Source organism: Tetrahymena thermophila (genome assembly GCF_000189635.1).
Source record: "Tetrahymena thermophila SB210 genomic scaffold scf_8254777, whole genome shotgun sequence".
Classification (NCBI taxonomy): domain Eukaryota; phylum Ciliophora; class Oligohymenophorea; order Hymenostomatida; family Tetrahymenidae; genus Tetrahymena; species Tetrahymena thermophila.
This window is the reverse complement of record NW_002476535.1, coordinates 585,526-613,473: the sequence shown is the minus strand read 5'-3', so window position 1 is coordinate 613,473 and position 27,948 is coordinate 585,526. Positions and strand designations below refer to the sequence as shown.

General features: G+C 21.9%; 7 protein-coding genes across 7 annotated transcripts; 3 read left to right on the top strand and 4 right to left on the bottom strand. All coding sequences in view use genetic code 6, as the record gives it.

The window, feature by feature from the left end:
- Positions 1 to 1,398: 1,398 nt before the first annotated feature.
- Positions 1,399 to 5,904, top strand: TTHERM_00370650 (tetratricopeptide repeat protein; the record flags this gene model as incomplete). The annotated part of the gene is made up of 20 exons (XM_001009495.2): positions 1,399 to 1,434; positions 1,492 to 1,544; positions 1,728 to 1,838; positions 2,047 to 2,130; positions 2,339 to 2,428; positions 2,564 to 2,653; positions 2,842 to 2,931; positions 3,088 to 3,198; positions 3,358 to 3,438; positions 3,619 to 3,708; positions 3,771 to 3,893; positions 4,021 to 4,098; positions 4,157 to 4,246; positions 4,457 to 4,546; positions 4,620 to 4,709; positions 4,780 to 4,869; positions 5,083 to 5,190; positions 5,361 to 5,450; positions 5,643 to 5,732; positions 5,811 to 5,904. The coding sequence occupies 20 exons, from the start codon at positions 1,399 to 1,401 to the stop codon at positions 5,902 to 5,904; spliced, it is 1,779 nt and encodes a 592-aa protein (XP_001009495.2).
- Positions 5,905 to 6,756: 852 nt separating this feature from the next.
- TTHERM_000370649 (hypothetical protein) lies at positions 6,757 to 8,072 on the top strand (the record flags this gene model as incomplete). The annotated part of the gene is made up of 6 exons (XM_012796008.1): positions 6,757 to 6,884; positions 6,948 to 7,037; positions 7,254 to 7,309; positions 7,536 to 7,617; positions 7,815 to 7,904; positions 7,982 to 8,072. 6 exons carry the CDS (start codon positions 6,757 to 6,759, stop codon positions 8,070 to 8,072), a joined length of 537 nt encoding a protein of 178 aa, XP_012651462.1.
- Positions 8,073 to 8,902: 830 nt separating this feature from the next.
- Positions 8,903 to 10,021, bottom strand: TTHERM_00370660 (hypothetical protein; the record flags this gene model as incomplete). The annotated part of the gene is made up of 1 exon (XM_001009496.1): positions 8,903 to 10,021. One exon carries the CDS (start codon positions 10,019 to 10,021, stop codon positions 8,903 to 8,905), a length of 1,119 nt encoding a protein of 372 aa, XP_001009496.1.
- A 2,065-nt stretch (positions 10,022 to 12,086) lies between these two features.
- On the top strand, positions 12,087 to 17,365 carry TTHERM_00370670 (hypothetical protein; the record flags this gene model as incomplete). Its single annotated transcript, XM_001009497.3, has 10 exons — positions 12,087 to 12,701; positions 12,908 to 14,518; positions 14,581 to 15,039; positions 15,101 to 15,289; positions 15,349 to 15,537; positions 15,588 to 15,908; positions 15,971 to 16,387; positions 16,446 to 16,724; positions 16,782 to 17,186; positions 17,246 to 17,365. 10 exons carry the CDS (start codon positions 12,087 to 12,089, stop codon positions 17,363 to 17,365), a joined length of 4,605 nt encoding a protein of 1,534 aa, XP_001009497.2.
- A 495-nt stretch (positions 17,366 to 17,860) lies between these two features.
- Positions 17,861 to 20,266, bottom strand: TTHERM_00370680 (hypothetical protein; the record flags this gene model as incomplete). Its single annotated transcript, XM_001009498.2, has 1 exon — positions 17,861 to 20,266. Exon 1 carries the CDS (start codon positions 20,189 to 20,191, stop codon positions 17,861 to 17,863), a length of 2,331 nt encoding a protein of 776 aa, XP_001009498.1. The 5' UTR covers positions 20,192 to 20,266.
- A 738-nt stretch (positions 20,267 to 21,004) lies between these two features.
- On the bottom strand, positions 21,005 to 23,964 carry TTHERM_00370690 (hypothetical protein; the record flags this gene model as incomplete). The annotated part of the gene is made up of 5 exons (XM_001009499.4): positions 22,361 to 23,964; positions 21,925 to 22,016; positions 21,774 to 21,868; positions 21,456 to 21,719; positions 21,005 to 21,322 (listed from the first exon to the last, which is right to left on the bottom strand). The coding sequence occupies exons 1-5, from the start codon at positions 23,863 to 23,865 to the stop codon at positions 21,005 to 21,007; spliced, it is 2,274 nt and encodes a 757-aa protein (XP_001009499.4). The 5' UTR covers positions 23,866 to 23,964.
- A 1,124-nt stretch (positions 23,965 to 25,088) lies between these two features.
- Positions 25,089 to 27,834, bottom strand: TTHERM_00370700 (hypothetical protein; the record flags this gene model as incomplete). The annotated part of the gene is made up of 9 exons (XM_001009500.3): positions 25,089 to 25,268; positions 25,418 to 25,634; positions 25,732 to 25,815; positions 25,891 to 26,177; positions 26,334 to 26,417; positions 26,471 to 26,576; positions 26,629 to 26,876; positions 27,057 to 27,424; positions 27,489 to 27,834. 9 exons carry the CDS (start codon positions 27,832 to 27,834, stop codon positions 25,089 to 25,091), a joined length of 1,920 nt encoding a protein of 639 aa, XP_001009500.2.
- Positions 27,835 to 27,948: the final 114 nt, after the last annotated feature.

Below are 27,948 nucleotides of genomic sequence, written 5' to 3'. Positions count from 1 at the left end.
CACCAACCCCAACCCCAACCCCAACCCCAACCCCAACCCCAACCCCCAACCGCAAACCCCAACCCCAAAACCCCCCAACCCCAACCCCAACCCCTTAAATTTAAAAATAAACCATTTAAATACTTTATGAAAAAGATTTTTTAATAATTAAATTTTAGTTATTAAAGTTATTTACAGAAAAAATCCAACTAAAGTAAATAATTATTGTTCACTAGAAAAAATAAAGTTATAATTTTGCTGCTTATTTTAAAAGAAATATTAATTTGTACTATAAATTAAAGAAACACCAAAAATTACAAAAGAGAGAGATGAGATGACTTTTATAAATTAAAACAACGATATCAAATTAATTATCGCTTTTATTAGTAATTTCTATTTCAAAGATACTTGGAATTTGGTTCTTCATAAACAAATTTTCTTTTGTTAAAAAAAGTTATTTTATTAAAACACAGTATAGCAAGATGCCATTCAAAAATTCCGTCGTTTGGATGTGACTTATTATGAAATAGATTTTTATATTTTATAATAGAATGAAAATTAATAATTTAATTTATTATAATTTCCAAAATAAATAATTTTTTACATCAAAAATTTTAAATTTTGCTAAATTTTGTGAAGTAATAAAAAATTGAATGTCTTAAAATTGATTTAAAATTAATAATATTTTAACTCAATATCTATTATATATATTTTAGAAAGGCATTTAGCTATATTTGTTATTAAAAATAATTTATAATTTAAAGTAATTAAAATATAACTTTATTAAAAATGATAAATTTAATAATTTTAACTAAATTATATTTGATTAATAATTTATTTTATTTTGATATACAAAGTTGCATGAAATATGTAATAATTTAAACGAATACTTCAAAAGAATCATTTTTATATAAAATGTGCATTTTATATTTTATCACAAAGATATGTTTTCTCATGTAAAATGCTTAAATTACACTTATGAATTTTATTTGATAATTTGTGGTATAAAAGCGATTGAAATGTATCATTCTTTTAACCAATAAAGATTAATTTTTACCTGATTTCTTTTTAATCAATATTTTGTAATTAGTTATTTTTTGTGTGATTTTAGAAGAAATAAATTCACAAAAAAGTGTAATTTAGTTTTTTTTAGTTTATATAATTAGATATCTTTCTATATTAGTTAACTTTATTTTTCTTTACTAACAGCTGATTAGATAGGATTTTTTTCAACTATAGATAAAATTTATTTTTAATTTGATTAAAAGTGCCAAGTTTTAATCTAAAAATTATCCTTATACTTTTCAACTTTAAAAGCTGATTTGAAAACTGTGTGGATTATTGAAATATCATATAATAATTTTTAATAACATAAATAATAATAGTAAAGAAAATTGAAAAAATAAAGAAAAACTACAAATGGAATAAGTTTCCGAGTTTGATACTCTACAAGATGTAATATTATAATAAAGGCTCTGATTTTTATCAACATTATTATTTAATTTTGGATAGTTTTTGTCATCCAAGCACGAAGAGCACACTAATTTGTTGATAAATCTACCAAAGTAAATTATGATTAGATAATTTAAAAAATAAAATTAACTTTTATCTCATTTTTTTGATCAAATTCACAAATAGAAAATTTAAAAAACTTATCAAATAATTTATTTTAAAGATATCACTTATTATTCTTATTTTAGATATTATATGCTGACAAATTTAATTTATATATTAACTATTATAAAAAGTAAGAGGGTTATAAATGATTAGGATACACCAGTCTTAGCAAGTGGTTTAGAAAAATGTGTTAATGTGAAGATTTTAGAATTGATCATATCAGATTAATTTTTAAAAAAAAAGTAAGCATTAATTTTGATAGATTAACTAAATTTATAAAAATTTAACAAAATAAATTGTTAATCTTTTATTTTTCTGAAAATTTTAGTTTTTTTAACAGCAAATTTGTAGGCAAATTATTGGTCTCATTTATTTAATTACAACTTTCAATTATAACCATACAATTCTTTATTCATTTTTAAATAAAAATTAATTTCTACTTTTTAATAGCAAAATTACAGTTTAACAAGCTTAATGTTTAGGCTAAGCAATAGGGAAATGTGTCAACTTAACAAAATTAGAGCTTGATTTAAAGTATTTTATATTGTTATTAGCGCTAACTTAATTCATTTAAATTTATTATTAAATTTTATCAGCACTTTTATACCTTACGATTATTAATAATGTATGCTTTACATAAATTAAGAAAAAGCTAAAAATAAATTTTCATCTCAATTCTTCTAATAAATTAAAATTTTTATCTCTTAGCTCAATTTTTAATGCAAATAATATAACTTAAAAGCGGATATCATATAGAGAGTCAACCTATTGTTGAACTGATTACAGGATTTAAAGATTGCATCAAAATTAATACTTTGAAACTGAATCTAGAGTAAATTATTTATTTACCTTTTTTTAATTCTAAATTATCAAAATGTACAATATTTGAAAATAATAAATAATTTAAAATTTATTTAGTTATTTAGATTTATTCAAATATCATTATTTTTAAATATATATTTAAAAGGAGCTGCAAAATTGGTTATCAAGGAGGAATTGGTATTGGTAAAGTACTCTAAAATTTTGCAAACCTCACAGATTTAGAAATTAATTTTGAGTAAATATTTTGTAAAATTATTTTATGGTTTCTTTCATCATTTAAATTAATATCTAAAAAATAAAAATGATATTACTAAATAAATTATATGTATAAGATTGGGACAAACTTTTTTAAACTAACAATTATATTTATACTTTTATAATTTTTGTGTGTACCATATTGATCATCTAAATTCTAATATAAAGAGATAATACTATTGGAGATGAAGGATCAAGTGGGATAATGGAAGGATTGAAAAACTGTTAGAATCTTAAGATGCTAAATTTAAATTTAAGGTAAAATTAATCTTATAAAAACCAAAATATTATATTAAAAAAATATTAATACTTGTCCAATTATAATTATATTAATAAATTATTAATATTTTTAAAATAAGATTTCTTTATTTTATCATAATATTTTTCTCTTTAACACTGTATTTATTAAAAAAGTTCAAATGATATGACGAGTTATGGTTTTGTTGATTTTGGTACACATCTAGGAGGCTGTTAAAATCTTACAAATTTAACAATTAATTTTAACACTGAGCAATTTAATGAAAGGTAGCTAATTAATTAACGAGCTAATTTCTAATTATATTATAATTAATTACAAAAATAGATTTATAAAAGATAGAATTTATATCTTATTTTATACTTATTTTATTTTATAAAATAATTTTTAAAAAACTTAAGAATTAATTTTTATCTAAACTTAATTAGAATAACTAGTGACGGACTATCTGGTTTTGCAGCAGGGTTAATAAAATGCTAAAATCTCAACACTTTAGATTTAATATTATCGTAATTTATATTATTTTTTAAATAAAATCTTATTTTTTATTAAAACTAATTTGCTTAAATATTCCATATTAAAAATTAATTATAATTATTAAGTAAATAATTTTCATTTTATTTGAAGAATTCTCTTTACTAGCTTTGATTTTCATAATAAATATTATATTAATAATTAATAATATATAGTGGAAATGACATCACTGATGAAGGATTATTGTGTCTAACTAGTGTCTTAGGAGATTTAAAAAGCCTAGAAGTTTTGAAGCTTAACTTAGGGTAACTAATATTTTATAAAATAAAATTTGCATTATTTGTTAAAAATTATTATTGCTAAATAGGGTAAATAATGATTTCAAAGACAAAGGAATTTCTGGATTGGGAAAGGGAATAGGAAGATGTGAAAATTTAAATAATTTAACACTTAATTTGTCATAGTAAGGTTTATCTGAAGAGTAAAATGAGTAAAATTTATTATTTTCTTAATTAAAAATGAAGTAGAATTTAATAAAATAACATTAAAAATTTTATTGTCAAAATATTTTACTTTAGTTTTAAATTAAAAATTATTTATTTATTTAATAATGGAAGCTAAATTGAAGCAATTCAAGACTTAGTTGAGGGAATAGCAAACTGCAAAAAACTTTAAACTCTATTTATAGATTATGGGTAAAGCTTGTGTTTATCTAATAGATTCTAGAATTTTTATCTATTATATATTTAAAAGTCTTAGTAAGTTAAATCAAAAAAACGTAGCTTAATTATTTTTTGGATGTGGACGCATGACAAATCTTACATCTCTTGAATTGCAATTAGCGTAATTTTTATAAATCAAATATAAATACTATGAGTAGCCTATATTTTTATAAAAAATAAATTTAATCAAAAAACCTAAAAAAATAGAAAAATATTTATTAGTTTAAAAAATAGATTTCAAATGATATCATTGAATTAATTTTTTAAAGATTTTTATATGATTCTTATTAATTGATATAATACATTAAAGTCATAATTTAAATTTTAATAGAAGTAATTAAATCGGCTAAGTAGAACCTAGTAGCTTAAAGGCTTTTTTAGAAAATTTAGTAAATCTAAAATCTTTATCTATTGATTTCTCGTAAGATTTAAATTTATTTTAAAATATTCAAACTTATATAAAATAGCAATATATTTTTATTTATTAAAAATAGATACAACTTAATATCTGATGAAGAGATTTGTTCATTATCTGAAGGATTACCTAAATGCACAAACCTTGAAAGCCTTTACATACAGCTTAGGTAAATTTTTTTCACTTAATTTAATCTTAAAAAGTATCTACATATATTAATTTTTTTGTATTTTGTAAAGCTACAATAAAGTTGGGTAAAAAGGAATTTCTGCTTTGAGTAAAGCATTAATCTAATGCCACAATCTCTCAGATTTAAATATTTAGATATCGTAAAAATTTTTAAAAATAGATTTATTAGCTCAATCTGAGCATATTTTAGATTATAAAAAGCACACATTTTTTGAATTATATATCTAAGTATTTGATAAAAGAAATTTAGTTTAAATCTAAAAAGTTAGATAGCTTAAATAAAATTAAACAGCAAAAAACATGATTAAGCTTTTATAATGTTAAATTAATATCATTTAATTAATAAATTATAGGGAAAATGTATTTGGTAGTGAAGGAGCTTGTATATTAGGAGATGGATTAGGAAATTGTTCTAATCTCAAAAAATTAATAGTTTATTTACCTTCTTGGTCATAATAAGAGTAAAAAATAAATAACTTCTTTTTTTTATCCTTAAATTAAATATTTATTAAAAGTAGATTAATGCTTGAATTAAAAAATTATTTTTCTCATAATATATAATTGATTAATTTGAAAATTGAAAAAAATATTTTTCTTTAAAGAATATCAATATTTAATTATTTTATTTAAGAATCAATTAAATAGGTAGTTAAGGAGTATCTGGATTATTTAACGGCTTAAAAAACTGTACTACTATTGAGAATCTTACAGTCTATTTGCGGTAAGATATAATTTAGTTTTTCAAAAAAAGTTAGCTTTTTAAAACAAAATTTTATGTTTTTTAATGAAATAAAAAAATATTACAATTTAATAAACTTAATAAATAAAATCATCCGTAAAATTCACATGAAAATAATTCAAATTAATAATTTAATCATTCAAATTAAATAAAAATATTTTTAATCATAAATAGCTATTGTGATACTAAAGACGAAGGTATTATTGATTTAAGCAATGCAATAGTGAATTTAGTGAATCTTAACACTTTAAAACTTGACTTAAGGTAATTAAATTATTTCTAGCTGAAAAATACTTTTTTAAAGTTTGTAAAATAGTAAATATAATTTATTTTTATTTATAGAAATAATTACATTACAGATCCAGTTAAGAAAGCATTATAAGAAAAACTAGATTCGATGTAAAAATTAGTAAATAAAGAAATAGAATACAGCTGAAAATAAAAATATTCTAATTTTGCTTCAAATAATTTCATAGGAAGATAATTTATTTTCTATGTCTATGTTGAATTTTTTATATTGAGTGAATCATAAAATATTTTAAAATTAAATTTTTTATTTTTATTTTCAAAATTTAAAATTAAATTTTAAATTATTTGTTTAACTGAGTTATATTTGTGATTTTTATGAATTTGATATTTATATAAAAAATAACTTGGTTATTACCTGAAAAATAATTTCTAGTGTACATTTAAAAAAAATAAAATATGAGTAAATTTAGAAGAAAAAAAATTATGTATTGATTTTTTTAACCTCCCCTAAATTTGGTTTTTGATTAAAAATATTTTTGAATAATGTTGTTGAGATAAGAAGAATTTTAAAAAATTTCATAAAATTTAGAGGAATTTTTAAAGTAAAAATACTTAAAATTTTTATCTATTTTATTTGTATTATGAAAGAATTTATTTCAAAATTTTGTCTTAGGAAATCTAAATCAATTTAAAAAGCGCCTCCTAATTTCTTCTTAACTTTTAATTTGAATAAATATTTTTAAGAAGAGTTTAAAAGATGAAAAATTTAAATTTATAATATTATCATTTGCAGCAAATTTGAGAAATAAAGTTTTATATATTAATCTGGAAGAATAAATGGTTTCTTTATTCATACATAAACGTATAAAATGAATAAATTCATTTTCTAAACATAGAATCATTATTTTCAATTATCCATTAGCACTTATTATTTATGGATATTATATAAGGACTTAATATCTTAATATCAAATAATCTCCAATATTTTCTAATTAATTTTTTAAGATAGATTAAAATTTATTTTGAAATATTCAAGCTTATGTGCGATAATAACATATTTTTATATATAAAAAATAGATACAACTAAATATCTGATGAAGAAATTTGTTCATTATCTGAAGGATTACCAAAATGCACAAGCCTTGAAAGCTTTTTCATAGAACTTATGTAAATTTTTTCACTTAATTTTATCTTAAAAATAAAGAACATTTTTTTATTTTTTTTATAAAGCTACAACAAAGTTGGATAAAAAGGTATTTCTGCTTTGAGTAAAGCATTAAGCTAATGTCACAAACTCTCAGATTTATGTCTTTAGATATCGTAAAAATTTTTAAAATATAGATTTATTATCTAAATTTTGAAAGTATTTTAGATTAATAAAAGCACAAGTTTTTTGAATTATATATCTAAGTATTTGCTAAAATAAATTTAGTTTAAATCTAAAAGTTAAATAGCTTAAATAAAATTAAACAGCAAAATAAACATGATTAAGCTTTTATAATGTTAAATTAATATCATTTAATTAATAAATTATAGTGATAATGTATTTGGTAGTGAAGGAGCTTGTATATTAGGAGATGGATTAGAAAATTGTACTAACCTAAAAAAATTAACACTGCATTTATGTTCATGGACAAAATAGGAGTAAAAATAAATATTTTACTTTTTTTCTATTTAAAATCAAAAATTTATTCAAAGGAGATTAATGTTTGAATTAAATAATTATTTTTCTAATATTTTAATCTAAATTAATTTGAAAATTGTAAAAAATATTTTTCTTTAATAAATATTAATATTTAATTAATTTATTTTTAAAAGAATCAGTTAAATAGGTAGTGAAGGAGTATCTGGATTATTTAAAAAACTGTACTACTATTGAGAATCTTGCAGTCTATTTGTAGTAAGATATAACTTTGATTTTCAAAAAATGTTAGCCTTTAAAACAAAACTTTATGTTTTTTAATGAAACAAAAATATTAACAATTTAATAAACTTAATAAATAAAATCATCAATCAAACCCACATAAAAATTATTCAAATTAATAATTTTATTTATAAAAAATTAAAAATTAAATATATTTTTAATCTTCTAAATAGCAACAGCAAAACCAGTACATAAGGAATTATTGATTTAAGCAATGCAATAGTGAATTTAGTGAATCTTAACACTTTAAGACTTGACTTAAGGTAATTCAATTATTGTTCACTGAAAAAATTTTTTTTAAGTTTGTAAAATAGTAAATATAATTTATTTATATTTATAGAAATAATAACATTACAGATCCAGTTAAGTATGAATTAAAAGAAATACTAGATTCGATGTAAAAATTAGTAAACTAAGAAATAGATTACTGAAAACAAAAATATTTTAATTATATACTTGAAATGAATGCATAGAAAAATAATTTATTTTTTATGTTTATGTTGAATTTTTTATATAGAGTTTTTCATAAAATATTTTAAAATTGATTTTTTTTATATTGAAAATGTCAAAACTTTTTTTAAGTTATTTGTTTAATTGAGTTATATTTGTCATTTTTATATTTGATATTAATATAAAAAATAACTTGAATATTACCTGGATAATAATTTCTAATGCAGATTTTTTAAAAATATTATTTGATGATGATTTAATTATTTATTTTGTTTCTATTTTAAATTTTAGAAAAAAATTTATTTTCAATGAAAAAATAATTTTCATCATATTTGATATTATAAAATCATATATCCTATAAGTTTCAGATAACCACACTTATTTGTGCTGCTTGAATATTTAATTACTAGATTTTACATACATTTTTATATAAAAAAAAATCAAGTGTATTTCGAAAGAACTTTTGATGATTTTAATTGTGAATCTTTTGCTAATGCTTCAAGTATTTTGAAAAAATGTGGAAATCTTTTAATTGAGCTTAATTCTTTCAATTATAAATTTAAAATATTTTGAAAATGACTAGACTTTTCAACAAATTAATTTATGTTTAAATATTAAAAAACATATTAAACTCGTTCATACTTATCAAAAAAAAATATTACAATTTATTGTTGATGAGAAGAAAAAAATTTAGTTTAATTTATAGATCAAAATGTTATACTAATTTAGTTAATAAATGTTTGAAGTAGTTTACAGTAAAGTATAATTAAAATATAAAAAGGTGCATTTATTCAATCTTTTTTAAAATCATTCAAAAAATGAAAGAAATTAAAGCGAAAAAAGTTGCATATGCTAATTACATTTGGCTATTTTTCAAAATAAATGAAAATGTTATATTTCTGCCGCTTTCATCAATAACTTAATCCCTTGGGCTACTTACGAAAACATTAACACCATTTTGATCAACTACGGCATCTGGATTTACAGCAAGTAGTCTTAAAACTTATTTTTTGAAGTTAAGAATTCTCGGATTAGTATATTCAAGTGCACTATCTCCAAGCAAACTTTGTTCGCATTAAGAATTATCACTAAACATAGATGTACCTTTACAAATTTTACCACCTTATCCATCATCATTAGAGATTTTTGGATTTGAGAAAATTGATTTGACGTTTTTAGAAACATTAGCTGCACAGGAGTCATTGTTTTTAATATAGGCAGCATTTAGTTCATTTAAAATAGAATCAAGATTAGAAGGTGCGAATATATTGGCAAAACAAGTTATAGCTTCATCAGCAGCCTACTAGAAAATGTTTACTGATTGCTAGGTTATTTTAAGTTAACCTTAAGAATTGATATAGTCACTCAACTTATCAACTCCCATACAAATTGAACATAACGAACCTCTAGTAAAAGCTGACAATGCTTAAGCAAATTTAATTTTACAATTTCCTTAAGCTTGCTTGTATGCAGATAGAACTTTCAAAGTTTTATCAGCGTATATTGCTTTAGGGATTAAAGGAGGAGATGGTATAACTGTAGGTGAGCAACTTTTATTCAATTAAGCTATATAAACATTTATAAACTTTGAGAAAGCACTTTTGGTTTATAAAATAGGCTTGACTTTAAGCAAGGCAGCTTGATCTATTAATTTAACCATATTTTTATCACAGCAAGTTTTTTAGCCAGAAAAAGCAGAGCAAGAACCTAAGTCATCGTTAGAAAGGCTTTTAGGTGAGTTTTCTTTAAATCTTTTTTGAAGTACTTTGTTGACATGCTTAGCCCTTTTATCTTAAGTAAAAATTACATTAAGCAGATTTTTAGCTTTAGCAAACACAGGGTGAGATTTACAGTCAGCAGTACTAGACTCAGAAGCTACGAAAGATAATACTGAAAGAGAGATTAAAACTATTAAGATTAATTTGTTCATTATATTTATTTAATTTTTAATTAATTAGTTATTTATTTATTTATAAAAAATTATCAATGAACCACCAAATCATTTAATTTAATTAATCAATAAGTCTATAATAACAAAATACTAATCTATCACTTCATTTAATATTATTGAAATAGATGAAGCCTTTGTTTAACTAATTAGAAAAAAAGATAAGTAAAAAACAATAATTTGACAAACTAGATAGCTAATAAATTCTTATTTAAAAATTTGTCTGATTTAGAGTTTTTAAAATTTGAAGTGTAAATAAGTTTTAGTTTTAAGACTTTTTTATAATGTAAAGAACTCCATCAAAATAAATTGCTAATATCAATATTAGATAATACAGATATATTTTTAAATTTTATTAAAACAATAGACATATCAAAGTCTATAAAATTAAATTATAAATAAAAGAATGTGTTGCCAATCATATAGTAGATTACATATAAGAATAAAGACATTATTATCTATCAATCATGCTTTGGTTTCAAACTTCACAAAAAACAATATTTAAAATATAGTCTTTATTTTGATAATTAAAATTTTACATTTCTATCCAAATTTAATAGTAGTACTAAATAATCACTATTCATTTTTCTAATTATCATATCCTCATTTAATATAAATTTAAAGTCTCTAAATTAACTTCTGATGAAAGATGATATATTTAATTTTGAAAAGCTTAATTTCTAAGTATAAAATATAGTTTAATAAGAAATAGGTTCAAATAGAAATACAGTTATGGCTTTTATTAAAAATTAATATTTTTGGCTCTAGATAGTAAAAAATATTTTATTTTTTTGGGTCTGACAAGTTTAGCCAATGCTAATTAATTTTTCATTTATAAATGTAAAATAAATATTTTTAACACAAATAAACTAAATTTATTTAATCATTTGAAAAAAGAAGAAAATGAATAAAATGAATAAAAAAAATTTATTTATATTTTAAAATATTTATCTTCTAAAAAGAGATAAATTGTTATTATTTTTACTCTATCTTAAAAAATTGTTTAGACCATTAAAATTATAAATAAATGTTTTACTTTTAAAAGTATACCCAATTTTAGAAATTATAAAGTGTTTTATTAAAATAAAATTATTTGATTATTAGTTAATAATTTTATAAAACGCAAAAATTAATTATTGATCTATTTTAGTAATAAATTCATTAAAAATTAGCTTAATTTAAAAAATTTTTAAATATATTTCATTTAAAATTAGTGTTATCAATCTTTTCATAATACATTCAGCTTTAGCTTTATTTAAATTTATCTTCAAAAAATCAAATAAAATTATGTAATAGAATCAAATTAGACTTTATTAATTGACACCAAAATACTTAAAATTTATCAATGTTTTTGTTAATAGAAAAAAGTTAATCAAAAATTTTAAAGTAAAAAAAGTATACTTTACAAGTAATTTATAGATAAAATAAATAAAAAAATGTTTTTTCTTGTACATTTGGTTAGCTTAAAAATTTTGATTTTAAAAGTTTAATTTGATTGACGAATTTAAATAATTTTTTTTAATAATAAAATTATTTTGCAAAAAAAAAAATATTATTTAAAAAAATAATTCAGAATGTCTATAAATAAGTTATTTGAGTATTTAGAGCTGAAATATCTTCAAATAAAATATTTTTATCAATATTAATTCATATAAAAATAATATAATTTTTTGAAGAGATTTTAAAAAAGAAGCAATTTTTATTAGATGGCTAATTATTAGTTAATGTTTAAATTCAAAATTCAATCATTGAAAAAAAAAAATGAAAAGGACTAACTAAATACAGTCAATTATGGTTTAAACAGAACTTTAAAAAAAAAGGTTGATGCATAAAATTTGAATTTAATAAAATTGAAATGAGCGACTTTACTTGACACTTGAATATATCATAAAAATCAAAAATTAATTTCAAACAAAGACAAAACGTAGATATATATAAATATTAATAAATTAAGTAAATCAAAGCAAAATTTAATTTAAAATAGTTAGGACGCTTAATTGTTAACTCATTCATACATTCATTCTAAATAGCTATTATACATTAAAAAATGAACCCATAAAAATAGTAAAACCAAAAGATCAACATAAGACATTTGACTGAAAGTCAATATAAAAAATCTAAAAACATTCCTTCTTAAGAATTGCCTAGAAAATGTTAGCCAGATGCTATATAGCCAATAAACTTGTTGATGATTCCAAAGCCCCAAGTTTCAATTGCGAATCTTCATTCAAATGCTTAGATGCATGAGTAAAAGCAAATATAAGCTAATAACAATATCTAAACAAATACAGTAACTACTATAACCAGGACATCTCGTACTTTAAGCTTTAATAGCAGTCTTAATACTGGTTCTTCTTAAATTTATTAAAATTAGAATTAACCAATTCAGCATAAGGTACCATTTTTATAAACTCAATAATCTTCTGGTAACTTAGCAAATCCTTTACTTTAAAGCGGAACCTTGAATCATTAAAGACACACATCATGCAATAATAGCACTATCCTTTCAGAAAATTCTTAAAGAGGAATTATATTCAATGCTCCTAATTAAGGAGTACTAGCTCATCAATATGAAGAATTAATGGCTTCTAATAAAGAACTAAGAAATCAACTCAACTAAGAAAGAGAGACTTCTAAGCAGATGTATGAAGCTCTACAAAAGGTAAAATGATTTCAGTATTTTAAACAATTACTATAATAATACTATTTTGAATCATGCTTTTTTTTTTTGGTTTGCAAACTGTTTAAATAATTAACAAATTAAATTCAAATCAATGAAAAAAAATTAGATTTTTGAAATATAAAACATTTCAGTTGCAATGTAATTTATTTGAATTCAAATATATATTTTTATATAATTAAAATTAGGCTTAAGTAGAAATTAAAAATAAAGAGAGTTAAATGAATCAATTCATTGAGCAATAAAGATCTGAAATTAAAAGATCCTATGACTAAGAAATTTAGATATTCAAAGAAACTATTTTGAAGTAAGAATAACAAATAAATAGTCTTTAGGATCTTTCTGCTAAAAAGAACGAAAATGAAACAAATAGATTTGAGGAAAGAGTTGCTCTTTTAACAACTGAGCTAGAAAGACTTTAATAAATAATTAACGAAAAAAACTCTATGATTTCTAAGCTTGAAGAAAAGACAGCAATGTTTACTCAGGAAATAGAAAGATTAAAATTGATGCAGAATGAAAAAAACCAAGTAAACTTAAAATTAGAAGAGAAATGTGCTATCTTTACTCAAGAAATTAATAGACTTTAGATGATTATCTAGAGTAACCAAAAGCAAGTATAAGAAGCTTCATCATAAGAACTTCAAAAATACGAAGAAAGAGTTTATATCTTAGAGTAGGAAAAGCTTACAATCATTTAGGATGTACATAAACTGGCTGAAGAGAGTTAAAGACTCAATGAAATAAATAGCAAGTTAGAAGAAAAAGTTGCTGGTTTTAGTACTGAAATAGATAGATTAAACATGATGCTTTAATCAAGGTAAAACCAATATGAAGAAAGAGTGACTAACCTGACTGTAGAAATAGAGAGATTAAATGCTCTTATTTAGCAAAGGACAACACACTTCGAAGAAAAAATTGTATAACTAACCACTGAAATCACTCATTTAAATGAATCAAAAAATATTTTAATCATAGAAAAGTAAAATTTAATGAACGATTATAAGAATAAGCATGAAGATAAGATTGGTTAAATGACTTAAGAAATTTCTCGTTTAAATTAAGTAATTTGTCAGCTTGAGGGCTAAGTTGCTGAGAATGAAGAAACTGTAAAAAGATCAAAGCACACTCACAAAGACGTCTTGGATTAAGAGAGGGCTAACTTTGAATTAATAAATACAAAATAAAACCACCGCATTATTGAATTAGAAAATGAAAAAAAATTTGCTCAGATGGAAATTTAGAGACTATAAGAAAGAATAAATGATGCATAAATGGAAAGAGACAAGTCTTAAAGTGCTGAATTAGCCTTGAATAGAGAAATCGAAAATCTATAATGCATTAACAACAGCAGATAAAGAGAGATTGAAACTCTTCATGAGAGAATCCGTGTTTTAGAAAAAGAAGGAGAATAAAGAGTTTCAGAAATGAAATCTCATTATGAGATGATGAGGTAATCTCATATTACCAGAGAGGTTTAAGAATTAACCATCAAATTCAACAGTGAGAGAAAATAGTTTGAGACCTAAATCTCTAATTAATTCTAAAATAACAGAGAATTAGAGAATAATTTGTAAATAATAACAGCCGAGACTGATAGACTTCGTCAACTTTGTGAAACAAAAACAAAAGAAATAGAAGAATTAAAGCAAACTGAGCTATTGTAGCAAAATAAAATGGAAACATACATCATTTAAATACAAAAGCTGAATAGTGATTTATAAGACTCTAAAAATTAATTGGTAGTCCTTTAAGAGGAGATGCAAAGATAATTTGAAAGATAAAAATAAATTGAGCTTGTAAAATTTTATTTTCAATATATTAAAAAAGATTAAATTTAAAAAATTTATAAAATTATAAGGAATAATTTGAAAGAGAATTGAGAAGAGACTTTTCAGAATAATATGGGCAGTTAAATTATAAACTTCAAGATATGTCTTTGAAGTATGAAGAAAGTTTAGTTGCTTATGTGTTACAATCGACTGAATTTGAGAGAATTAAAGATCAAAATGAAAAACTCTGGGAAGATAATTGTGTTCTTTAATAAAAAGAGGAATAAATAAAGATTGAATTCTAGGAAGAATTTACTTTATACAAAGTTGAAATAGAAAGAGCAAATAGAGAAAAGCTTGAAATTGAATTAAAAGAAATCTATGAAAAAATAGAATTTTAATAGCAATAATACAACAACGAGCTGAATAAATAATAAACTGAACTACATAATCAATAAAATGAAATAAATAGATATTAAAATGAGTTAAATGCAGCCTTAGAATAAATAAAAGAGTTGCATGACAACAAAGATGAACTTGAAAATAAAGTAAAAAGAATAAAAATCAAATATTTTATTAAATTCTAAATATTTCAATTTTAAAAATTAGATTGTAATGCTTTCGACTGAAAATAACAGACTCGTTTTTATGATATAAGAAAAAGATAAAAAAATGAGTTAATTAGAAGTCGAAATCAACCACTTAAGAGAAACAGATAATACACAACAAAGTGAATTAAATGCTGCCTTATTATAAAGAAAGGAGTTGCAGGATAATATACAAGAACTTGAAAATAAAGTAAAAAGAATAAAAATAAAAAATTTTTTTTTACAAAATATTTCAATTTTAAAAATTAGATTGTAATGCTATCGACTGAAAATAACAGACTCGTTTTTATGATTTAAGAAAAAGATAAAAAAATTAGTTAACAAGAAGTTGAAATTAACCACTTAAGAGAAACAGATAATACTTAACAAAACGAATTAAATGCTGCCTTATTATAAAGAAAAGAGTTGCAGGATAATATTCAAGAACTTGAAAATAAAGTAAAAAAAATATTTTATTCAATAATAAACATTAAAATTTAAAAAATTAGATTGTAATGCTTTCAACTGAAAACAATAGACTTGCTTTTATTATTTAAGAAAAAGATAAAAAATTAAGTTAATAAGAAGTTGAAATCAATAACTTAAGAGAAAAAGCTATATAACTTGAAATGAAGATAAAAGAAAATGAAAGTTTAAAGTAGATTTAAGTTTAATAGTAATGTGCTATAGAAGAGTATGTCTAACATATAGAAAAACTTAACAGCTAAATAGACCAACTTAATAGATAAATTCAAGAAATTTAAAACCAATTTTTCATTGATTAAGAAGAACTTCACAGATAACATGAGTTCCAAAGACAAAGTGAATTAGTATGTTTACAGTTTAATTAATATCTATTTTTAAATTATATTTATTTCTTAAACTTATATAGGAACAACTCGAAAGAAGATTGAAGGGATAATTTGAATAGTAGTTATCAGCATTAAATGATACATTTACAGATCTTGAAGATAAATACTAAAATACTTTAGTTGATGTTGTACTTAAAACTGCTGAACTTGAAAGAATGAATGAGTTAAATAATAAATTGTAGCAAGATATATCTGATTTGTTAACAAACTAAAATGAAATGGAAATTAAATTTGAGTAAGAATTTACAGTATATAAGCAAACTGCAGAGAGAGAAAAGTAACAAAAAGTAGATTCTGAAAGAAAATAAATTTAAGAAAAATTAGAAGCTTAATAATAGCAATACAATCAAGAAATAAATAGAAAATAATAAGAACTAAAGTATGCTTTAGAATAAACCAGAAACTTAGAAAGTAATGTTGAAGAATACGAAAAGAGAGTAATTTTTACATTTTTATTTTAAAGATATAGCTAAATAAATTATTATTTTTTACAAGGTAACTATAATTACATAAGAGAGTAACAAGCTTCTAAGTATTGTGGAAGATAGAGAAAATAGAATCAGAGATTTAGAAACAGAATTAAACAATATCAGAGGAAAGTCGAACTAAATTTCTCAATTGAAACAAGCAGAACTTACCTTGTAGCATAAAATTGAAATTTTGCAATTATAAAATTAAAAATTAATGAATGACTATCAAGAATGTCAAAGATAGTCTTTAGAAATGTAAATTTAGTTAAGTTAGAAATTCGAAGAGCAAAAAAGAGTAGAAATGGTAATAATAAATATTCAAAATAAACTTCAATCTAATCAAATTTATTTTTTATAATAGGAACAATTTGAAATCGACTTTAAAAAAGATTTTAATGAAAAATATGAAATTTTGTAAAAAGAATTCAACAAACTATTCTCTAAGTACCAGGAGTGTTTGATAAATATAGTTTTGATAACTGCTGAACTTGAAAAAATTAAAGATCAAAATGAAAAGTTATGGGAAGATAATATGACATTACAACAGAGAGAAGGTCAATTTTAGGAAGAATTTACAGCTTACAAAATGGAAGTTGAAAAAAACTGTAGTGAAAAACTAGAATCAGAATTAAAAGAAATTTATTAAAAAATAGAATACTAATAACAATAGTATTGCCAACAAATTAATGTATTGTAATAAGATTTAAACTAGGCAAATGATAATACAAATTATTTATAAAGCCTAATTAAAGAATAAGAAAATAAAGTAATTTTTATTTATAATTTAATTTAAATTTATTTTTAATTTTACAAATAAATAAATAGATTGTTTTACTATCAACTGAAAATTAAAGACTACACTACATAAACTAAGGAAGAGAAAATCTTGGAGATAATAATTAAAAAGAATAATCATTTGACTTATAAAATGAGGAAATGATTTGATTTGAATTAAATTGATTGATGTTTATAATATTTATTTTACTTGTTACATATATATAATAACTATATTTATAATTGTATGAAATAGCATTTTAAAAGTTTTCTTGCTTTTATTTGTATTTTTTCTCTTGAGATTTACCTCAATTTCTAAATTTATTGGTAAAATTAAACAATTATTTATTTTTTTATTAAAAATTTTAATAAATTTCAATCAAAAATTTTAATTAATTTGTTTGAAAATATAAAAAATAAATAAAACTTGATGAATTTGAAATTATTTTAAATAATTTAAATAATTAATTTTATATATTAAATGTAAGGTAAAAAGATTTAAAATGTGAAAATATGTTAATTTTTTTGTTGAAAGTTATTAAGCTTTTTATTTTGCAAATATTGATTAAAAAATAATTAATTATATTTGTGTGCTAATCTTGTTAATTAATTAATTATTTTATAAAATAAATTAAAATTTTTTCTGAAATATATTTATTAAATAACTCATTTTTTAATTTAATTTAGCATTTTTAGATCTTATTTTATTTGTGAAAATGCTGCTGTAGATCTTCTTAGTAGCTCATTTATTTTTTCTGGATTATAATCGCTATCATATGAATCATCCTCTTGGTCATCTAACTCTTCTTAATTCATAAATTCTTCCTCTAATTACTAATTGTCTTGATTAAGCTGCTGATTTTTTTCTTCTAACTCTTTTACTTGGCTTGAAAGTGTTTACAAATACTTTTTGAGCTCTTCTGGGGTTTCTGAATGTAAAATAATTGTAGATTCATATGCACTAATTTTTCTAAGAAGTGTTTTGTTAGTTTATTTTATTTGTTCAATTTAACCACTTTATTCTCTTAAAAGGATATTTTCTTTCTCCTTTTCTTCTATCTCATTAACAATTGACTTATTTATCTTTTTTGTTTATCTAATTTAATCTCTTAATTCTATTGATCTATTCTATATTTCACTTAATTGCTTTTCTAATTCTTTTATTTTTTAAGTCTTTTAATATTCTTCATTGCTTATGGTGATTTTTTCTTTGTCTTTGTGATTGTTTTCTCTTAGCTTTTCTTTTAGAGACTCTTATTACTAAATTTAATGTTTTTCTTTTATCTGATTATTTACTATCATAGAAGCTGATAGACCTGTTCTAGGATTCACCTTCAAAGGAGCTGAACCTGGTCTAACTTATGTATTATTTTTTTAGTTATTATTATTTTTATTGTTAGAATATGTTTTTGAAGCCTATATTTCTTAGCTTGTTATAGCTGCAGAATCCAATTTAGAAAATTTGTTTGATTTTATCGAGCTCAAAACTTCTTATTTATAGAATTAATCTTTACTGCAAGGATTATCAGCTAAATCCAGCTCTTCTAAATTATGTAATTCTCTCAAAGTATCAGAGAATGAAGTAATTTAATTATTATATAATGATAAGATTTATAGGTTTTTTAACTATTTAAGGCAAGTAATACTCGATATTAAATTATGGCTTGCCCATAATTTTTATAATTAGAAACATTCATAAAGAGGATTTATATCTTAAATCTAGTTAAAGTTAATGTTTAACTCAAGCAGAGAAGCAGAAAATTTACTTAAAGAAACGATATTTATTAATTGATTATGGGAAAGAGAAAGATACTGAAGACTAACCATCAAATCAAATTTTGCATCTGTCAAACCATCTTCAAATACAATAAGGTCCTCTTCTTTTAAAACAAGGGTTTCAATAAAGGCTATATCATTTGTTTAATTTGGCGAATGCTCAAGCAAATATTCACAGCTTATTTTCTTTTTGCAGTTAAGGATTTCTTAAATTGTAACTTATCTTTATTTTTTAACATCATTCAGACTCAATTAACTTCCACTATTATTTATCAGATTTGAGTCACTCTGCTAGCTTTTTTTAGATAACTCGCTTTAATTTGCTTAGTTATTAGCTGTTGAAGGTCTGCTTGCAGCTTTAGAGCTACTTTACTATGATTATTTATCAACTTCTTCATCTTCGGATTAGACTTCCTCTTTTGGTAAAGAAGACTCAGTAATTAAATTTTTAGATTATTCTTTATTTTCTGCCCTACTAATAGTCATTAAAATTGATTTAATTAATTCTTAATCTACATTCGATTGCTATTTTTATTTACTTTCATTTTATACCCCTTACTTATCTTTATTGTTTACTGGTGAAGACTCATTTTTGGTGTTAGAACCACTGGTTTTCAACTTTGATTGCTTAAATGCAATAGGTTATTAAATTTATTTTGAACTAGAAGAAGCTGATAAAGTTCTTGAAGCAGGTTCTTTAGATGAAGATAAAGCAGTTTTTTCTATTAATTAGTTATTTTCTTAAGTTTTTCTAAAAAGGTCTTATGATTTTCTCAAACTTTCGGATTAAGTAGATATAGATTTGTTAATTTACAAACCTTATTTTGGTGTTGGAGGCCTTTATTACATTTTAGATAATAAAACATCTTTACTTTAAGCTCTTTCAATTGGAATTTGGGGAGTATTCGAAGATTACAAAGATAATGACTCATTCCTATCTTTAGATTATGAAACATTATTTTCTTTTTTAATTAATACTTATTGCTGCTATTAAACTTAGCTTTAAATATCTTTGCTTAAACTTCTTTTTCTCATAGGATTTATATTTTACACTTAATTAGAATTCTATTCTTGTTCATGTGTGATTTCTTTCTTTGCAGCTTCTAGCTCAGGATGCCTTCTTTATATATGTGTCATCATTTTTTCTTTATCTTCAAATTTCCTCCCACATTTTTCAACTGGACATTATAAAACACTATTTTAAATTTCTTTTGCTGACATATTATTTTCACTAAATTAATTATTGAAGGAATCTAAAAGTTTAATTTTTAATATTTTAAATTGATTAATTTTTAAATTCTTTAAACTAAGCAAATTGAAAGAAACTTAAAAAGCCACTAATAATTTTATTAAAATCCATAATATTCAACAGCTCTCTTCTATATACTTATTTCTTTTAGAATCTAATAATCTATAACATAGAAAAATGAATCAACTAATTTTATTATATTTAATTAAAAGTATTCTTTTAAAATAACTCTCTTGTGATATTTATGAACAGATTCTCCATTGTTAAAAACTATGTCTTTGTTTTAAAATAAAAATTATTATATAATTTGACCAAGAAACAAATAAATAAAATATACCTGAAGTCCTTTTTTGTATTTTAAATTTAATTTATAATCTTTTTTATAAAAACTTAATATCATGTTAAACAATAGATCTCAAATTAAAAATGAATGTTTCAAAATAAATAATATAATTTGAAAATAAATAGCATTATTTGATTATGACAATTCTCAACATGAAAATATCTTTAAATTAACAGTAATAAATAGTATTTGTTATTATATAAAGTATATAAAAGTATCACAGATTTTTACTATGAAAATTGATTAGAAGATTGAAGTAGTAAGTAAGTATTTCGATATTAGAAGATTTTTTTTAAATATAGTAATCCTAAATATTAATAGAATTTGAAGAGTTGTTACTATTTTGTTAATAAATTATAATTTAGTATTTGGAGCTTCAATATTAGCTATTAAAAACGTTTTTGATGAGTTGCATAAGTGTTTGGAATTTATTCAATAGTTGTCAGTTTGTATAACTTATTTATTACTTTTTATATGGATTTTCATTTAAGTCATACAAAGGAGGACTTAAAATGATAACTTCTCTTTTAATTTATTTGTTCATTTATTTTTACATAAGGTTCTACTATATTTTCCAATTCTATTAAAATTGTTGAAGAGCTGTATTTATCTATTTGAGGTAAACCATGTGTTGATCTGAAAAGCAGCCATCTTATTTGAACTCTATATCATTATTATTCAAACTGTTTTGCTATGAGTCGCTGGAGCACATGCTTTATTTTCTAGATAAAAGTTCCATGTTGATGCAAGACTCACTTATCTATTTTGTTAATTATAGAAATTATTTAAATTTATTATTTATTGATAAATTTTATTTGATTAAAAATCATTAAAATTTCTTAATATAAAAATTAATCAAAAATTAAATATATTTATTTATGCTTTGTATTTACCTTTCTATTCTGTGTTTAAATTGAAAGAGTATCAACATTGGATAAATAATCTTCATTTTAGCAGCATATGTTATTTAAAAATACTGGATTATTGTTCAATGATTATGTATTTTCGATTATGAATTCATTCTATTAATTCTATGAAAAAACTGAGCAGTTGTTTGTTCCAGAGTTTTCTTCAAATTCTAATAATTGAAATGCTAAGTTTCTGGTTGAGTCAAGAAGATTCATTGTCCAAGGTAGTCTTCTAAGGCCATCTATTTTCTTTATTAAAAAAATATTTTCATTTTAGTTTGAAAAAATTTATTTAAATTTTACATCAAATTTATTATCTTCAAGCATAGGAAGTATGTAGTAAGCCAGCTAATCTACCTTTTTAGAATTATCATCTAAGGCAAGTCTGTCAAAATAATCTATTTTAATTTATATTAATTACATGATAAATTTCATAATAATTAATAAAACTTACTCAAAAAATTTCTATAATCTTAAACAAACTTTGTAGAAGAAAAGACTTTTTTTAAGAAAGCAGCATTCATAGTCTTAATTGAAGAATTGCGTCTAATTTATAATAATTAAAAATTAATACATTTATGTTTTATTATTCATTGTTGAAATAAAATTTCAACTAAATATATTTTATTTATTAAATTTTCTTATCATCTATCTTGATTGATTAAAAATGAATGTAGAAAATATAAATATTCTTATTAGAGATTGATTTATTATTAATTTTAATCAATCTTATTGAAAATATAAATTTAATCTTATAATTTATTTGTAAATTTCAATGAACTCAAATTCTAAATTAATTTAATTTTTAAAACTAATTTTAAGTGAAATATATTTCTTTTTGTATTAAAAACTCATTTAGTTAAATAGAATTTTTAATTTTATTTATTTACCTGAAGGGAAGTACAAATTGAGAATCATTAACATGCTAAGAGAAATAGTGCTTCATGCAAATTTCATTGGCTTCTTTAAGGTTCATCTTAGAGTTGCAATTTGTTTTGAGTTAGGCAAAGAGATATCTAAATGCCTTTCTCATACAGAATTTTGTTTTTTCTTCTTTTGTTTTTTTAAGGTGCTTAAATTTTTTTACTAGTTAATCAAATATGATCAAATATGCAGATTTGTTGTCTGAGAAATGTTCATCTTATTGTATAAAACTTCTTTTTGCTGCAAGCTCTTCTTAATTTTTATCTAAATTATCAACTATAAAATAAACTATTTCTTTTATTTTGTTGAAATCTCTGGACTTGGCTTCACTCATAGTTGATGTTTCAATCTTAGGATTATCTTCATCGTCTTCTAAACAAAACTCATTAATGTCTGTGAACTGACTTTAGTAATTGTATAAGCTCATGCTATTACCAAAGGAAGACAAATTATTCTTTATAATCTTTGTATTTGCACTGCTATCAAATATACTACCTCCTTAATTTACAATATTAACATTTTTACAAGGAGTCAAAACGTCAGAACTTGAGCAGATACCTGATTAGGTATTATTAGTAGATTGCTATCTACATAATTGAGTCAATGGTAGCTTAGTATCTATTCTGCCAGATCTTTTGCGATTAACAGGGGTTGGGTCAGCATCAAATAAGGAAAATTTATTTTTGTCTTTATTAAAAACAGGAGACAGATTCTCTTCGTCCTCGTAGCGCTAATTGGAAGCAGTAGAGCTACCACAATTAGCAGAATTTCTTTACTAGGATTATTACTAAAGTTTTTTTAGTTGCTACTCTAAGCCCATCAAACCTATAAGTAATTGTTGACGGGTTACTTAATTCCCTTCTTCTTATTATTTTTAATTGACAAAAGAGTCATTATTATTGATTTTAAGGTTTTAATAAGTATTATCTTTCTTTCCTGTGTCTAAGGTGAAGCGATCAACTTCTTTATTCGACTCACTTTACTCAACAGAAGTGTCATTTTAATCGCTATTTGCAAAAAATTGAGTATTATCTTGTTTATGTGAAAAAGAATTTTTGACTTATTATTCTACATAATTACTTAAAAAAGAGTCATCAACATCTTTTGTTTTTTCTTGTTTTTAAATCAGCTAGCATTTTTAAACACTTTAGGTTTCTCTATTTTAAGTGTTTGATGAGTTTAAATTAGAGAGAGTCTGCTATTGTAGCTAGTTAATTATTAAGTCATTTTAAAAAGGAGAGATTTAGTTGGATAGAAGAAGTAGATTAAATTAATTAAGATAATTTTCGGTAGAAGCTTAAAACTAAGATGAGTAACTCTGTTAAGAGGTGCTATCATAAGCTAATTAAAGTTACTAGAGGACTGGTAAAGCTAAATTCTAAGCAAACACTTCGCTTAGCTGCTATTGTGATTGATAAAGACCTGTCTAAGTTCCTTGAGGTTCAGTGTTTTCACAAGTAGAAGTTCTCATTTGTTTTACTATTTGTTTTTGGCTCAGTTTTATTAAGAATTTTTATGATTATTTGCAATTTATTAATCTCTATTTTTTCTTTATTGATTTATATTGCTGCAAAATAAATAAATGAATAATTTATTTGTTTTATTATTTACTAGATTTTTGTGTGTGATTTTAATTTGCTTTGTTCGCATAAATAAACATAACAAAAGAAAACAAACATATTAACAAAATTAAATCCTGTTGATTATGAAAAGAAAGGATGAATATTAAGCGCAACAATTATCTCTATATTTTAGTATAAGAGTATGTTTTGTGTTGTAAATTTAATTTTATATGGCATCACTATTATTCTCTCTAAAAGCAACCACATAAATGATCATTTTAAAATTAATTATTGCATTAAATCTAATTCTTTTTTTATTTAACTATTCATTTATTTTATGCATTCCATATTTTAATTTCACAAATTAACTTTAATTTTATTTTCATCAACTAATTAATTTGCATTAGCTTTTTCTATTCACCACTTAATTAATCTGAATTTTGTTTATGATATGTATTTTATTTTATAGATCAATAAACTCTCTTTTTTACCATTTTCAACAATTTCCTCAATTTTTCTAAAAAATTATGGACAATAAATAAAAAAGAAGAGAAATTTCAAAAATATTTATTTTTGTTGCTAATATAAATAATTTATAAAAAAAAACTTTATGCTTTAAATGTAAAATGGTATTTCAATAAAGCATAAATTTGCGAATTTATTCTTTCTTCTCTTTTTCTAATTTGATCAACTTTTTTAGAAAAATAAAATTTAATTTTTTGCCAAAATAAATTCGAAATAATTCAAAAAATAATAAAATTCAAAATAAAAAATTTAATAACAAATAAAAAGCTTTAAATCTCATGCACCAATTTAATTAAAGTACCTAGAAGTTATTTCAAACAAAATTTATTTATTTTCACAAAAATTAAATAATTTTATTCTAACAATTTTGCCAAACACTATTATTTGTTCATTATTTTACAGATAAAAGAATTATAAACTAACAAGAATTAATAAATAGAATACTCTCTACCATTTTTATTAGAAAAATAGTTTTAAGTTGCTTTATTAATTGAATAAGATTTTATCAGTATAGAATGAATTAAAATTTTGTAATATATGTATAAGTATTTTCTATTAATTAAAACTAAATATCGACAAGAACAACAAAGGAGGAATTTCAAAATAATCAAACGCTTTGATCTTCAAAAGTTATTCCTAGTCTTTTAAAAGTTTTCTTTAAATAGTTTTTGACCTATCTAATATCCTTTCCGTTTTTGAAATCTAGAGTGCTCATTATGTTATTTGGTAGAATTTCCTTTATAATATCATCATAGTCGTTCTTTATTTGATCCATTTACCTCAAAAACTATATTAAAAGTTAATTAATTTGTAGAGAAGGTAAAAAAAAATATATGCTGATTTTCTCCAAAAATTAAAAAATTTGTTGATTTGCATTTTAAAAGAAAACAAATTTCGCAATTTCGATTGATTAAACTAAAAAATAAAAAAATTTACTTCTTTTTGTATAGTGTTTGTCTCTCCAATTATATTATTTTGAGAATTGTATAGCTATTGAAGTCCGTGCTCGTGTTACTTTAGTAAATTGCCTAGCTTCTTATATTATTCTAAATCTGCATCACCTAATATATTTTCTAAATCCTCCTCGAGGTGACTCTTTTATTGCTTCTTTTTAGTGATCTCTAGCTCGATTTCTCTTATTAGCTCATTTTTACTTAGTATTTTTTTATAAAAATATTTTCAAAAAAATATGATTTTGGATAAAGCTTTTTAAAGGAGCTTTTAAATGGAATAGCTAAAATTTTTATTACTGTTCCTCTTCATCTTTTAATTTTTGGCAGTTTTCTAGCATCCTCAATAATTCTTTCCTTCTTTCTTTTTCATTTTCGATGGCTCTTTTAATTTAACAAAATTTATCAGAAATCGTCAAATTAACTTTTATTTAATAATTTAAAGAAGTTTATTTATACCTTAAAATGTTAGCAAAAGTATCAATAGTATCACTAGTTTTTTTAAGTCCTTATCTAATTGCTTAATCTTCTTCAATTAATGGTTTTAAAAATACAATATTATCTTTGAATTTTTTGAGTATATCTTTTATGTCTAAATTGTCGATTCCTGTCAAATTAGAATAAGCCAAAAAGTATTCAATGGCAGCATTCATCCCTATTCTTTTAGCTAAGTTATCACCAAAATCTGCAAAAAATTTAGCTTCATCGCTTGATTTTTTTACAAATTCAGAGAACATTGCTTCTGACTATTTAGAAAAATAGAAAAAATAAATATCAATATATAATATTAACTTTTAAATAAATAACTAAATATAATTTTTTAGTTTTTATTTTTAATTGTTTAAAATTTTTAATATAATTTTTAGAGTTTTATTAAAAAAATACAAAATATGCTTGTTTACTTCTCTTGAGCAAGTATCAATATCTTTAATTAGTTCGTCTTCTACATTTTCTAGATCTACCATAGCTTCTTTAATCTTAGCAAGCTATTTATTTAAGTTTAAAAATTAAAAAGGTATTTTTAAATATAAAAAATTACATTTTCTAGCTAATCAACAAAATCAATGTAATAGTTTATTTTTGTAGATGAGTCATCAACATCTTCTATACCAAATACTCCATTTAGATCTCCTAATCTTTCAGATCTTTAAAAATAATTTAGTTTACTGATATTAATGAGAAAAATAAAATCTATACCTCAAAGCTTTAAGTTCGCTTAACAATTTAATTATTGCATAAATAACTTAAATTTTTTCATCTTTTATTTTGTTTCTTTACACTAAAAGCTACTTTAGTAAATTATGCTGATTTTATTTATGCTAAAACAAAGGTTCTGCCCTCTTAACATGATCTTCTGATTTCTGCAGTAATAAATCTCTGATATTATCTTCAATTGTATCTAATTTTTTGCAAACTTCTTGAATTTCTATGTTGCTCTTTTCCAACTAATTTATTAAATTAAAATGAAAACATTATTGAAAGAAACACTATAAATAATTTCAATTTTATAAATCTATTTTTTAATATATCATGCAATAAACTAATCATATTATTTGCTTGTAAAAAATGAATTTCAAATAAGTTAAAATTTTGTAATATTTAATCATATTTCATTTATTCATTACCTCTGAATCGAAAAATCTCAGCTTAGTGAGAAGAGAATCAATTTCATTTTCAAAAGACTTATTGGTATTCCAAAAATCAGAGCTTCTTGATAGCTCTAGCTTTTTACGGTCCTAAGCTTCAGGATTAATGTCATTAGCAATATTTTAGATGATCCTTTGCATTTTAGGAGCAGTATTGGTATTATTTAATAGATTTTAAAGATATTAATTATCAGTTTCGCTATTTAAATTAACTAATTCCTAATGAAGTTGAGGTACATTCATTCTTTTCATAAATTCTTTCTTTTCATCAAACTCTAAAAGCATTCTCTTTCTTTTCACTTATATTAACGATTTTCTTCTATTCATTAAAATTATCATGCTATTCACTATTTAAAAATAAATGATTAACTATAAAACCACTCATAATAAATAAATAAATTAAATTTTTACTATTATTATCTAACTCATCATTTATTTATTCAAGATTCATACTATTCAAGTCTAAAAAATTTGAATTAAGCTAAGAAAATTAATCTACATCAAACTTAGCACGATTAGGAGAAAGAGGAGGGCCATATCTTTAGTAATTTTCTTTGTCACTCTCAACAATCATTTTAGGAGGCTTCAGAGCTCCGCTTGATTAACTTGTTTGTGCAGGATTTAGTTTGACATTGCCTCCTCTAAGATTAACTAAACTTTTTGGGGGTGTTTTTTGAACATTGGTATTATGATTTATATTACTGCTATCATAGTAATCATTCATACCAAATGAACTTCTTGAGTTATTATTTCTCATATTAGTCTATCTATCTATTTAGTATTTTAATATGCTATTTGTTCAAGTAACCTATATCAATTATTTTATTGAGATTTTAATAAATAATAATTATTATCAGATTTATCTTAAATA